Genomic DNA, 12,648 nt, shown 5'->3' with positions numbered 1-12,648 from the left:
AAAAAATTGTTTTTAGGTACACTAGCTTCACAGACATTGGTGACGAATAGAAAAATTGTTTTAACGAACAGAACACACACAGACAAGGTTGCAATGTTTTTTACTCACACTACTCCCACAGACACTGGTTTGATTAAAAAAGTGTCTTAAAGGCATACTACTCCCACAGACATGGGTGCAGAGTAGAAAAATTTGCTTTTACTTACACTACTCCCACAGACATGGGTGCAGAGTAAAAAATAGGCGTAAAGGCACGATATTCCCACAGACATGAGTGCAGAGTAGCAAAATTTGTTATAGGCACACTACCACAGGCATGAGTGCTGAGTACAAAAATTTGGTTTAACTCACAATACTCACACAGACATGGGTGGAAAGTAAAGAAAATAGTTTTTTAGGCACAATACTCCAACAAACGGGTGCAGAGCAGAATAATTTCTTTTTACACACACTAATGCCACTGACACGGGTGCAGACTAAAAAAATGTAGCTTAAAGGCACTCTACTCCCAAAAATATGGGTGCAGAGTAGAAACATTTGCTTTAGGCACACCACTCCCAGAGACATGGGTGCGGAGTAGAACAATTTGTTTTTACACACACTACTCACACAGAAATGGGTAAAAAAGTGGCTTCAAGGCACACTTGTCCCACAAATGTGTGCAGAGTAGAAAAATTAGTTTTTACACATAAGATACCCACAGACATGAGTGCAGAGTAAAAAAAAAAGTGGTTTAAAGGCATACTACTTCCACAAACACAGGTGCAGAGTAGAACAATTTGTTTTTACGCACACTACTCCCACAAACACTGGTGCAGATTAAAAAACAGTGGCTTAAAGGTACACTACTCACACATACATGGGCGTAGAGTAGAAAAAAATGTTTTAGGCACACTACTACAGACATGAGTGTAGAGTAGAAAAATTTGTTTTAACTCATAGTACTTACACAGACACGGGTGGAAAGTAAAAAAATTGTTTTTTAGGCACACTACTCCCACAAACATGGGTGCAGAGCAGAACAATTTGTCTTTACTCACACTACTCCCACTGACATGGGTGCAGAGTACAAAAAGTGGCATAAAGGCATCCTACTCCCACAAATATGGGTGCAGAGTACAAAAATTTGCTTTAGGCACACTACTAGTGATGAGTGAGTAAGCTCGTTGCTCAGGTTTTCCCAAGCATGTTCGTATGATAAGCAAAGCATATCAGCATAAATACTTCACACCATCTGTCAAGCAAGGTGGTGGAGGGATGATGACTTGCGCTTCTTTTACAGCCACAGGATCTACGCAACTTGCAGTCATTGAGTGGACCATGAATTCATTTGTATATCAAAGTATTCTAGAGTCTAAGGTGATGCCATTTATCTAAAAACTAAAGATTTATCAAAAAACTAAAAAATGGGTCATACATCAGGATAATGATCAACACGAGAATAGCTGAAAAATGACCCAAGACTCCAACCCAACTGAAATGCTGTTGTGGGATCTGAAGAAAGTTGAGCATTGTTTTAATTTTTACTTAATAAATCAATAGTGAACACTAAAAATAAGCAACTTTGTAATATACAGTATCTTATTAGATAAATCTGATCACTTCTCTCCCAGGACTGATCATTCATGTCAAAATGATCACTTCTAGGGTAAGATCTATATTCAGTGAAGACAGATCATTACATTACTGAGATAGAAGATGATAGTTACTGCTGATTAATAATTATATGTAGAGGGGAGGTGGGAAGAGGAGGGAGGTGCTCTACCTCTAGCTCCACCCCATCTACCCTTTCCATTACCTTGAATCTTATCAGCAGTAAGTGCATCTCCTATTTCAATAATGTAAAAATTTAACTTTGCTGAACACAGGTTTTACCCATAAACTGAGAATTTTGAGAATAAATCATCAGTCATGGAAGAGAAAGAAGCAAATTTCTTTGATAAGATAGATTAATAGTGCGCATAAAAATAAAGAACTTTGTATATATTAAATAAAAATTAAAATGACCCTCAAGTTTCTTAAGATCCAGCAGGAGCAGATTTCTCCGATCAGATAGATTTCATAGTTGATAATTTGAATATTGATTTGAACAGGGGGACAGAATGTCAGCGCCCAGCTGCGACCATTATACAGTCGTCAGAGATGTGCAGCGCTGCACATGAGCAGTCCTGCCGCTAACATTGGGACCAGCTGATCAGTTAGGGTACCAGGTGTCACTCCCCCACCGATCAGACATTGATGACCTGTCCTAAGGATAGGCCATCAATGAAAAAGTCCCTTTAAGCAAAGTTGTAAAGAATAGTGCCAAAATTCCCCCAGAATAATGCGAGAGACTGATAAAGTCATACAGAAAATTATTACTTCAAGTTATTGCTGCTAAAGGTTGTTCTGCAAGCTATCGACTCCTGGGGTGTACTTAATTTATTACACATTGCTTCTGCATTTTGTTTAGTTTTTGTTAAATAGTGACATGATATAATTTGTAATGTTTTATTGCAGATCTAAGGCTATGTGCCCACGTAGCGTTTTTCAAGCGATTTTTTTCCTGAGCAGAAACGCATGCCCTTGCCAGAGAAAACGCATGCGCTTTTTGACACGCGTTTTTGACGCGATTGTCAAGCGTGCGTTTTCCCATGCGTTTTTGCCCATATAATTGATGGTATGCGGAATCGCGGGCGATTCTGCAAAATGAACCACTTAATGTCTACGTACGTGCACAGTCCGTCATGGCAGGAGGTAACTTTCAGCACCATGACGGACTCTGCACGTCCTGCCTTTGAACTGTCACTGTGTGTAAACACGCAGTTTCAGTTCAATGCCGACAGCTGAGAGGCACAGCAAGGGGGGCAGGGACCCTTGCACTTGGTCCCTGCACCCACAGCGCTGTGATTGGTCGGTCAGTCTGACAGACCAAACGCAGCAGTGATGAGCAGGGGAAGCTGAAATTTGAGCTTCTCCTTGCCTGATCAGTGTAGGAGCCCAGCGCTGCAGTGGCTGAGCCTCCTGCACTGACAGCTAGGAGCGGAGCCCCCACCGCCCCTGGCTGTTAACCCCCTCACTGCTGCGATCCAGCGTGATCGCAGCGTTCAGAGGGGGAGGCAGAGGGTAGGGGGCTCCCTCTGCCTCAGATCGGTGTCCCTGCGATGTAATCGCGGGGCCCGACCTGTGCCATGATGACCCGGAGGTGTCATGACAACCTCCGGGTCATGTACCTACAGAGAGCTGGTGAGATCATGCTCACAGCATAGTGTCAGCAGCTCTCAGCATTGGTATAATGCATTACAATGCTGGAGCATTGTAATGTATTAGGCTGGAGTCACACACAACGATTAAAAAATCAGTCCGATTTTAACGGTCCGAAATCGCACAAAGCTTTCTTCACCATGGCTCCGTCTGTGATCCGATTTTCCAGCGCAGAACCGATTTTATTCGCATGTAAGCATCCGTATGGCGAGATTTTCTCGCAGACTTGCAAAATGGACATATAATGGAGCCCTATGACAGGTTTTCAAACACAAAGGAAAGAACAGATATAGACACATAGAATATATATATATATATATATATATATATATATATATATATATATATAAAATTCATGCAGTTCTTCATAGCAGAATAGCCACTGTAACATTTGCCGGCTTCTGTAAATTCATTCCCCTACCCGACATGAAATGACACATAGTTTACATATAGTTAACTATTTCATTTCATGGTTTTTTTTTTTATGTCTATCACTAGTAATTAGATGAGGGTTTTTGTGTAAAATTTTGGAGTTGTAGGTGTTAATTTAAGGGGTTAATTCGTTGTAAAAAATTGCGGGGACTCCCTGCAGCCTCAGTGACGTCAGCGGAATTCCCCGCAATTTTTTACAACAAATTAACCCCTTAAATTAACACCTACAACTGCAAAATTTTACACAAAAACCCTCATCTAATTACTAGTGATAGACTTAAAAAAAACATGAAATGAAATGGTTAACTGTATGTAAACCATGTGTCATTTCATGTCGTGTAGGGGAATGAATCTACAGAAGCCGGCAAATGTTACAGTGGCTATTCTGCTATGAAGAACTGCATGAATTTTTTATATATATATATATATATATATATATACATATATATATATATATATAAATATATATATATATATGTGTGTATTCTATGTGTCTATATCTGTTCTTTCGTTTCTTTATTTAACCTGTCAGTGTGATTTTACTGTATTGCTAAATGAATTGCCGGCTTTTTGTAAGGGACACCGGGTGCGAATTTATCACAACTCACATATCTGGTCCGTTTGTAATCCGATTTTTTATCGCCCCCATAGACTTGCATTGGCGAGTCCGATCAGAAAATCGGTGACAATCGCAGCATGCTGCGATTGTTTCGGTCCGAGGAAGCGTTCAGAAAAAAAGTCGGATGATGGGAGCTGCCCCATAGAATAACATTGGGACGAATGCAATGCGATTTTTTTATCGCATTGCATTCGTCCGATTTAATCGCTAGTGTGAATCCGGCCTTATACCTAAAGTGAAAGCGAAAGTGAAAGTCCCAGCGGAATGGAGGGGGAAAAAAAGCATTCCTAAATTGCTGGTTTTTGTTCATTCAAAAAATGAACTGAAAAATAAGAATAGAAAGTGATCAAAAAAGTTATGTGCCCGAAAATGGTACCAATAAAAACGACAGCTCTTCCTGTAAAAATCCAGCCCGCACATGACTGTCGGCCGAAAAATGGAAAAATTATAGCTCATTGAAGATCATTTTGTGGAAAAAATATGATTTTTTAATTTTACGGCTCTATGTTATAACCTTCTGTGAAGCCCTTGGGGGTTCAAAGTGCTCAACACACATTTAGATAAGTTCCTTGGGGGGTCTAATTTCCATAATGGGGTCACTTGTGGGGGGTTTCCACTGTTTAGGTACATCAGGGGCTCTCCAAACGTGACATGGCGTCCGCTCTCGATTCCAGCCAATTTGACATTCAAAATCTCAAATGATGCTCCTTCCCTTCTGAGCACTGCCGTGCGCCTAAAGATTGGTCTTCCTCCACACATTGAGTATCAGTGTACTCAGGAGAAATTGCACAACAAATATTGTGGTTCATTTTCTCCTGATACCCTTGACAAATTAAAAAAAATTGTGTCCAAATAAAAATTTTTGGGAAAAAAAGTTAAATGTTCATTTTTTCCTTCCACATTGCTTCAATTCTTTTGAAGTACCTAAACGGTTAATAAACTTCTTGAATGTGGTTTTGAACACCTTGAGGGGTGCAGTTTTTAGAATGGTGTCACTTTGGGGTATTTTCTGTTATATTGACCCCCCGCAAACTCACTTCAAATGTGAGGTGGTCCCTAAAAAAAAATGGTTTTGTAAATTTTGTTGGAAAAATGAGAAATCGCTGGTCAACTTCTAACCCTTATAACTTCCTAAGAAAAAAAATTTTGGTTCGAAAATTGTGCTGATGTAAAGTAGACATGTGGAAAATGTTATTTATTAACTATTTTTTGTGACATATCTCTCTGATTTAAGGACATAAAAATTAAAAGTTTGAAAATTGCAAAATTTTAAATTTTTTTGCCATATTTCCAATTTTTTCATAAATAAACGCAAGTCATATCGAATAAATTTTACCACTAACATGAAGTACAATATATCACGAAAAAACAATCTCAGAATCAGCGTGATACGTTGAAGCGTTCCAGAGTTATAACCATATAAAGTGACAGTGGTTCGATTTCAAAATTAAGGCCTGGTCTTTAACCTACAAAATGGCTTGGTCGTTAAGGGGTTAATGAACATGCTGCGTTTTTTACCGCTAAGCGATTCCGCAGCGGTAAAAAACGCACTATTGGCACAACATGTGCGTTTTCTATTACGAATGCATGGAATGCTTGTTTTAAGCGTTTCCGCGGCAGAATCGCGCGTTTAAAAACGCCGCGGAAACGCTTAAAAAACGCTACGTGAGCACATTGCATTTACCTAATTTTAAGACCAAATGTTTTTTTTTATTATGTCCTAATAAGTAAAGCCATAGAATTCAGAGAAGAATGAATGTGCTTACTTTTCTCAGGATTGTACACTATATGGATGAGCTCTTTATCTTGGATATGGTGGCTGGTATTATTGAATCTGAATATCAGGCTTGACCATATTGTTCCAGGTTCTCAAAATTCTGTACATTTTATTCCTCAGGCATTGTGGGAGTCAATTTAAAGAGAACCTGTCAGCAGATTCATTCTGCCTTAAGCACAGACATGAAACAGTGACAGACACCATCATAAGAACTATGTTTTACTCATAAATGTTGTGGTATTTCAATGAAAACATGGTTATAAAAGAAACAGGCAGGAGGAGAAATGTCCACTTGGCGCCACTCCTCTGGAGTCTCCAATTCCCAGTTGGTGCTATTGACAGCTCTCGCCAAATAGACAAGTACTGAGAAATCTTGTTACCAAGACAGGTTGGGAAAAAAAAGAAGGACTCTTCTTCCCTATATTCAGCTCTTTTACAACTATGGCTATATTCATCAAGACTGGCTTTTTGCCCGTCAGTCTTGATGACGGGTTCACAGGCGTAAGCTGCTCCAAGCTCATTAACAGTCATGGACGTCTCAATGAATTAAGAGGAAAGATCAGCTCACCCATATGAAGGACCAATGCAAGGGAAACTTGTGGTGCCGCAGGGAAACCAACTAGAAGAAAGATGATTCCAGTATCGGGATCTTCAATAAAACATACTGTATTTTATTGAAAAATAATGAAAAAGTCGCAACTCAAGTAGCAACCATAACTGATAAACGCATTTCAGTCTTCTGCCTTTAGTCATTGCATGATGCTTGACTATGCAGGCATAAGAGATGATCTGGGGTCTTTGTTTTCCTAAAATGTCGCAGCACTTTAGTGTAAAACCAAACTATAGTTCTTTGTGATTGGGGAACCTGTTGGGCAGCACGGTGGCTCAGTGGTTAGCACTGGAGTGCTGGGTTCAAATTCCACCAAGGACAACATTTGCAAGGAGTTTGTATGTTCTCCCATGTTTGCGTGGGTTTCCTCCGGGTTCTCCAGTTTCCTTCCACACTCCAAAGACAGAATGATAGGGAATTTAGATTGTGAGCCCCAATGGGGACAGTGATGGTAGAGCATATAATAATAAATAATAATACCATGCTGACATTGGTAAGGTCAACATGAAGTGATTACTGCTTCCCTTTAAACAATATGAGATTTAAGATTTAAACAATTAATAACTTCTCTTCATTTTTATTCTTTAGGCAAAGGCAATACATCTGAACCCATTATACATAATGCTTCCATGCACCCTTTCTGCCTCGCTTGCGTTCATGTTACCAGTCGCCACACCTCCTAATGCCATTGCTTTTTCATATGGGCAGCTCAAGGTTGTTGATATGGTATGTATCACCTCTCCTAAATTGTGCAGAACCTAAGCTTTCTGAGTTGTGCAGTCTTCACTGGACGTGTTACTATACATTTTACTTAATGTGTATTCATTTGTACCATGTCAGGTCTATATAATTGTGTACAGGTAGTTTTGGAAATCAATGTTAATTGCCCTAATACATCAGAGAGATTTCAATACTAAAATGTATAGTATATAGTGAATATTTTAGGCTATTGTTCACATCTCTCTATCTGGTTACCAACACTTTTGACCCAGGAATAGTGCAGCTTGTGTTAGGGTATGTGTACACGTTCCGGATTTGGCTGCAGATCCGCAGCGGTCTTCCATGTGGTGTACAGTACCATGTAAACCTATGGACAACCAAATCCGCTGTGCACATGCTGCGGAAAATTCAGTGCAGATTTGCTGTGGTTTATTTTCCGCAGCATGTCAATTTTTTGTGCGGAATCCGCAGCGTTTTTTCACCTCTTCCATTATAGGAATCCTCAGGTGTAAAAACGCAGGTGAAATCCGCACAAAATCTGCAGAAAATCCGCAGTAAATCTGCACTAAATCCGCAGATAAAACACAGGTCATTTTACCTTCGGATTTGGGTCACCCTCCCAGGGCTGTGGGTTACTCGGTACCGGGCCGGCGTCAGCGGGATGTGTCACAGTAGCGGTGATCCGGTCCGTGGCCCTGGGCGCCCAAATCAATGGGGGAATGTAGTTAGATGAATAGTTTGTGACGCTACCAGTGGTGTTCGGCAAGTAGGATGTTAGGCCGATGCTGCATGCAGATCCTCTGGGGCTGGTGGTGTGTTGCAGCCTAGATGGTGTAGCTCCCCACAGGTGAAGCTGTAGCCCCAGAGCAGCGTGAATGCAATGGAAGAGGAGAGGTGCAGGCGGTGTGGAGAATGGTAACCAGCTATAGCGGTGCTGAATGTGTTAGCGCACAAATGAAGGGAGGACACCGGGGCTTGTAGTTCCAAAGCTTTACTCACAGTCCATTGTACACACACAGGTACCTGCCTCCGGGCCGTGTCCTCCGGGTCAGATACTCAATCAACCTCCGGGAAAGTTAGGATTCTCCCCTCCAACACTCCGCCAACATGTACCTTTCTGAACGACTCCTCTATAGCGCCTTAAAGTGTGAAGATCTCTTAGTACTGAGTTACACTGGAGTTCCTCCTGTCAGATGTTCCCAAGAACTTTACTTATACGGCAGACAGCTGTAGCCTGCAGCGGGGACTCCCTTCTCCTGAGTCCCGACTCTCTATCCAATTGCTGTTGTGCCCCAAGTCTTAGATGGGAGTAGTGCATTTACAGCCAACTACTCCACCGGTGTCTGCTGCAGAACCATAAGTGTCCATACAACCTCGGGAATCGGGCCCCGGCCTTTCACTGAGAACCTATAGGCAGGGTTCCTCCTCTAACCCACGTCCTCTCTGTTCTCTCTACTCCTTCGTCCCGTACTTGTCTTTCTTTCTTATGGAAGCTTAGATTTCAGTTCTACGTCTTTCTCCTTCTTTTCCTTTCCCGTGCCAGCTGGCTCAGATCACTGAGGCAGCTGCAGCACTCCTTCCTCCATCCCTTCTTCCAGGGATCCTCACTCCTGTCTGAGTGACTTCCTACCCGACTGACCTTCTGTCAGACTGACCTGTCCTCCTACACTTTCCCACTCTTTTATATATATTAACTCCATCCACCTCCCAGCACGTCCAGTGTTCCAAGCAGGGAACCACCAAAGGTGCTCTGCTACCCTCTGAGCAAGGAGCCGCAATGTGGTTATGCAGAACTACCCTGTTGTGTGGGGTGCGAGCGTTGGAGTGTGGAAAGGAGTTCCCACCTTACCCGGATGGTGGGGCACTACACCTTAGGAGAAGGTGCAGTACCTCTGTGGCGACTGAGCCTCAGGGGCACCACAGATTCAGTCAAATCCGCACGGAAAAATCCGCAGCCAAATCTGCAACGTGTGCACATACCCTTATTGTTTTTGGTTTCAAAATTACAGAAACATTAATGAAATCTTAATAAATGTCAAAATAAATGAATGTTTCAAACACTATTTAAGAAAATTTATCAACCAGATTTTATATATTGTGAACTTTTTTTTATCTAATATGTTTTTATTTTCTGGGTAAAGATTCTGTAATTTTGTTCTCCATACATGACTATGGAGACTGCTATCTCGCTAAACAGTGTTTACAGATGCTCTGACGAATTGACTTCTATGGGAGCGTTTTCTATGTATGCTTTGCAACATGTACATTGGTCATTATGCAGGGAGGGGGAGGAGGTGAGCTGTGACCATCACTTCTTTTCTCAAAATAGATATTATCATTCATTGGTATCCTGCCTGGGATGATATTGATATAACCACCAGATCTCTACAGAAACAGAAACAGAAAGTATTACCCTAATATTAGGAGCTTTTTTATTGTTATTATTAATATTTATTTATATAGCGCCATTGATTCCATGGCGCTGTACATGAGAAGGTTACAAACAAATTACAGATATCACTTACAGTAAACAAACTAACAATCACAGACTTATATAGAGGGCATAGAGGACCCTGCCCTTTCGGGCTTACATTCTACAGGATGGTGGGGAAGGAGACAGTAGGTTGGGGGGTTGCAGCAGCTCCAGTGATGGTGAAGCGGTGGCTCCAGTAGTGGTGAGGGGGCAGCGGGGATCATTGCAGGCTGTAAGCTTTCCTGAAGAGATTTTTTCAGGTTTTCAGGCTCCGTCTGAAGGATCCGAGTGTGGTTGATTGCCGGACGTGTTGGGGCAAAGAATTCCAGAGGATGGGGGCTATTCAGGAGAAGTCTTGGATGCGGTTGGATGAGAAGCGAATAAGTGTGGAGGAGAGAAGGAGGTCTTGGGAGGATCGGAGATTACGTGAGGGAAGATATCGGGAGATTAATTCAGAGATATATGGGGGAGACAGGTTATAGATGGCCTTGTAGGTCAATATTAGTAATTTGAATTGGATACGCTGAGGGAATGGGAGCCAGTGAAGAGATTTGCAGAGGGGAGAAGCGGAGGAGTAGCGAGGAGAGAGATGAATTAGTCGGGCAGCAGAGTTAAGGATGGACTGGAGAGGTGCGAGGGTGTTAGCAGGGAGGCCACAGAAAAGCATGTTGCAGTAGTCGAGACGTGAGATGATGAGGGCATGCACAAGCATTTTAGTAGAGTGAGGGTTGATGAAGGGACGGATTCTGGAAATATTGTTGAGCTGGAGGCAGCAGGAAGTGGAGAGAGCTTGGATGTGCAGTTTGAAGGACAGGGCAGAGTCAAGGGTTACTCCGAGGCAGCGGACCTCCGATAAGGGGGAAGGCGTGATGTCATCAATTGTTATAGATAGGTCAGGTAAGCAAGATCTGTGAAATGGGGGAAAGATGATCAGTTCAGATTTGTCCACATTCAGTTTGAGGAAGCGGGAGGAGAAGAAGGAGGATATGGCTGATAAACACTCCGGGATTTTGGAGAGCAGAGAGGAGACGTCTGGGCCAGAGAGGTAGATCTGGGTATCATCGGCATAAAGGTGGTACTGGAATCTGTGGGACTTTATGAGTTGCCCCAGGCCAAGTGTATAGATTGAGAAAAGTAGGGGTCCTAGAACAGGGCCTTGGGGGACTCCAACAGAGAGAGGGTGGGATGAGGTGGTAGTGTGGGAGTGGGAGACACTGAATGTGCGGTTGGAGAGGTATGAGGAGATCCACGGATTTTTGTGTACTCACCGTAAAATCCTTTTCTCCGAGCCAATCATTGAGGGACACAGACAGTGGGCGCCACGCTGCCCGCCACTAGGAGGACACCAAGCAAACACAGAAAAAAGTCAACTTTTTTGCAACCAATCTGACACATGAAGAAACATTTAGAATTTTTATATGATATATGATTTTCTTTGTATCCTCACTGCAGGCAAAAGCAGGATTTTTGCTGAATATCCTGGGAGTCCTTGTTATTACATTGGCCATTAACAGCTGGGGATATTATATGTTTGACTTGGGTACTTTCCCTACTTGGGCAAACTCAACAGAAATGCCATAACAATTTTCCACTTGGATAGAACACATTTGAAAGAAGCAAAAAAAAAAATGGACGGCCCTCCAAGCTCCATTCATTCCTCAAAGATCCTGATATATTAAGTAACAACCTCTGATCAGGACTGGTCAGAGGACCCTGGACTCAGAATGGAAAGTCACCCACAAATGGGCTCGGATCACACCAGCACATTACCAATTACTGTGCTTAACTACAAATTAGAAAGAAAAAGTCCAATGGCTTCTGTAGAACTGCAAATTATATGTTTAAAAGGTTCTCGTAAAGCTGCAGGTATATAGGAATGTGAAGAAACACAATGTAGCTGTAGACTACGCTAGTAGAGGTGGAGACCACGTGTTATAAGAGAAGCTACAATGAAACACTGTATAAGTGATGCATTATAAGCTGTTCATAAATGTAACTTAAAATAAACAATTACATTTTTACATTTGTTTATTTTATTTTTTTTCGCCATTTCACAAACCAAGGCTCAAAGACCAACCAGAATACAACAATCAAAGCCAGTGACACAATAAACTTTTTGACATGTGTCTATGGTCTAGGAATATCGTATTATTCTTGTGTGCAAACTATGCATGTAATGTAAATCAAAATGCACTGACATTGTATGAACTAAGAGCATCGGGTAAAATCCATTGTAATGTGATAAAATAGAGCACAATCCACATTTTAGATGGTCACTCAAAAGTCGAATTCTAGATTAAATGTGTTCCCCCAATAAGTTTACACTTCCATATCTGTCCATTACTACTTTGTAATTTATTTTATCAAAATTACTACTTCCCCCTGCGAGGGGATCCTTGTACTCTAATGTGAATGTATTTCATATTTAATGATGTTTCCTTTTCAATAAAACTGTTGAAACTAAAATTACATCAACTCCAGATGCATTTTAATGGAAGCCCCCGAGCAGTGACATTTTGGGCCTCCCTTTCTCCTGTTATTGATGCCATTCAGTTAAAGACAATCTACAGTAACCTCCCATTGTAGCTAAACTGATCTTCCTTGCTAGGTGAAATTATAGTCAGTAGCTCACACACAGAGTTAAATAACATCAAGACATATCATTTGGTAGCCACAGTACTGAAAAAATCGCATTTGGCTTTTGCACTCCTTTGGATATTTTGGTGGGGTCTAGGTGATAGAAACTACAAAGTGGCGAGGGATCATGGGGCACT

General features: G+C 41.6%; 1 protein-coding gene across 2 annotated transcripts in view; it reads left to right on the top strand.

Moving 5' to 3' along the window:
* SLC13A2 (solute carrier family 13 member 2) overlaps nucleotides 1-11,895 on the top strand; it is a 149,301-nt gene extending 137,406 nt beyond the window's left edge. For both annotated transcript variants that reach the window (XM_073565534.1, XM_073565535.1), the window contains exons 11-12: nucleotides 7,270-7,407; nucleotides 11,327-11,895. In XM_073565534.1, coding sequence (XP_073421635.1) covers nucleotides 7,270-7,407; nucleotides 11,327-11,455 — 267 coding nt within the window. In that variant the 3' untranslated portion in view covers nucleotides 11,456-11,895. The remainder of the gene's footprint in view (nucleotides 1-7,269; nucleotides 7,408-11,326) is intronic.
* Nucleotides 11,896-12,648: the final 753 nt, after the last annotated feature.

This window comes from Dendrobates tinctorius, unplaced genomic scaffold, assembly GCF_039654945.1.
Source record: "Dendrobates tinctorius isolate UK_male_01 unplaced genomic scaffold, ASM3965494v1 ptg000016l, whole genome shotgun sequence".
Taxonomy (NCBI): domain Eukaryota; kingdom Metazoa; phylum Chordata; class Amphibia; order Anura; family Dendrobatidae; genus Dendrobates; species Dendrobates tinctorius.
Note: the sequence above shows the minus strand (reverse complement) of the source record. Positions and strands in the feature narration are given on the sequence as shown.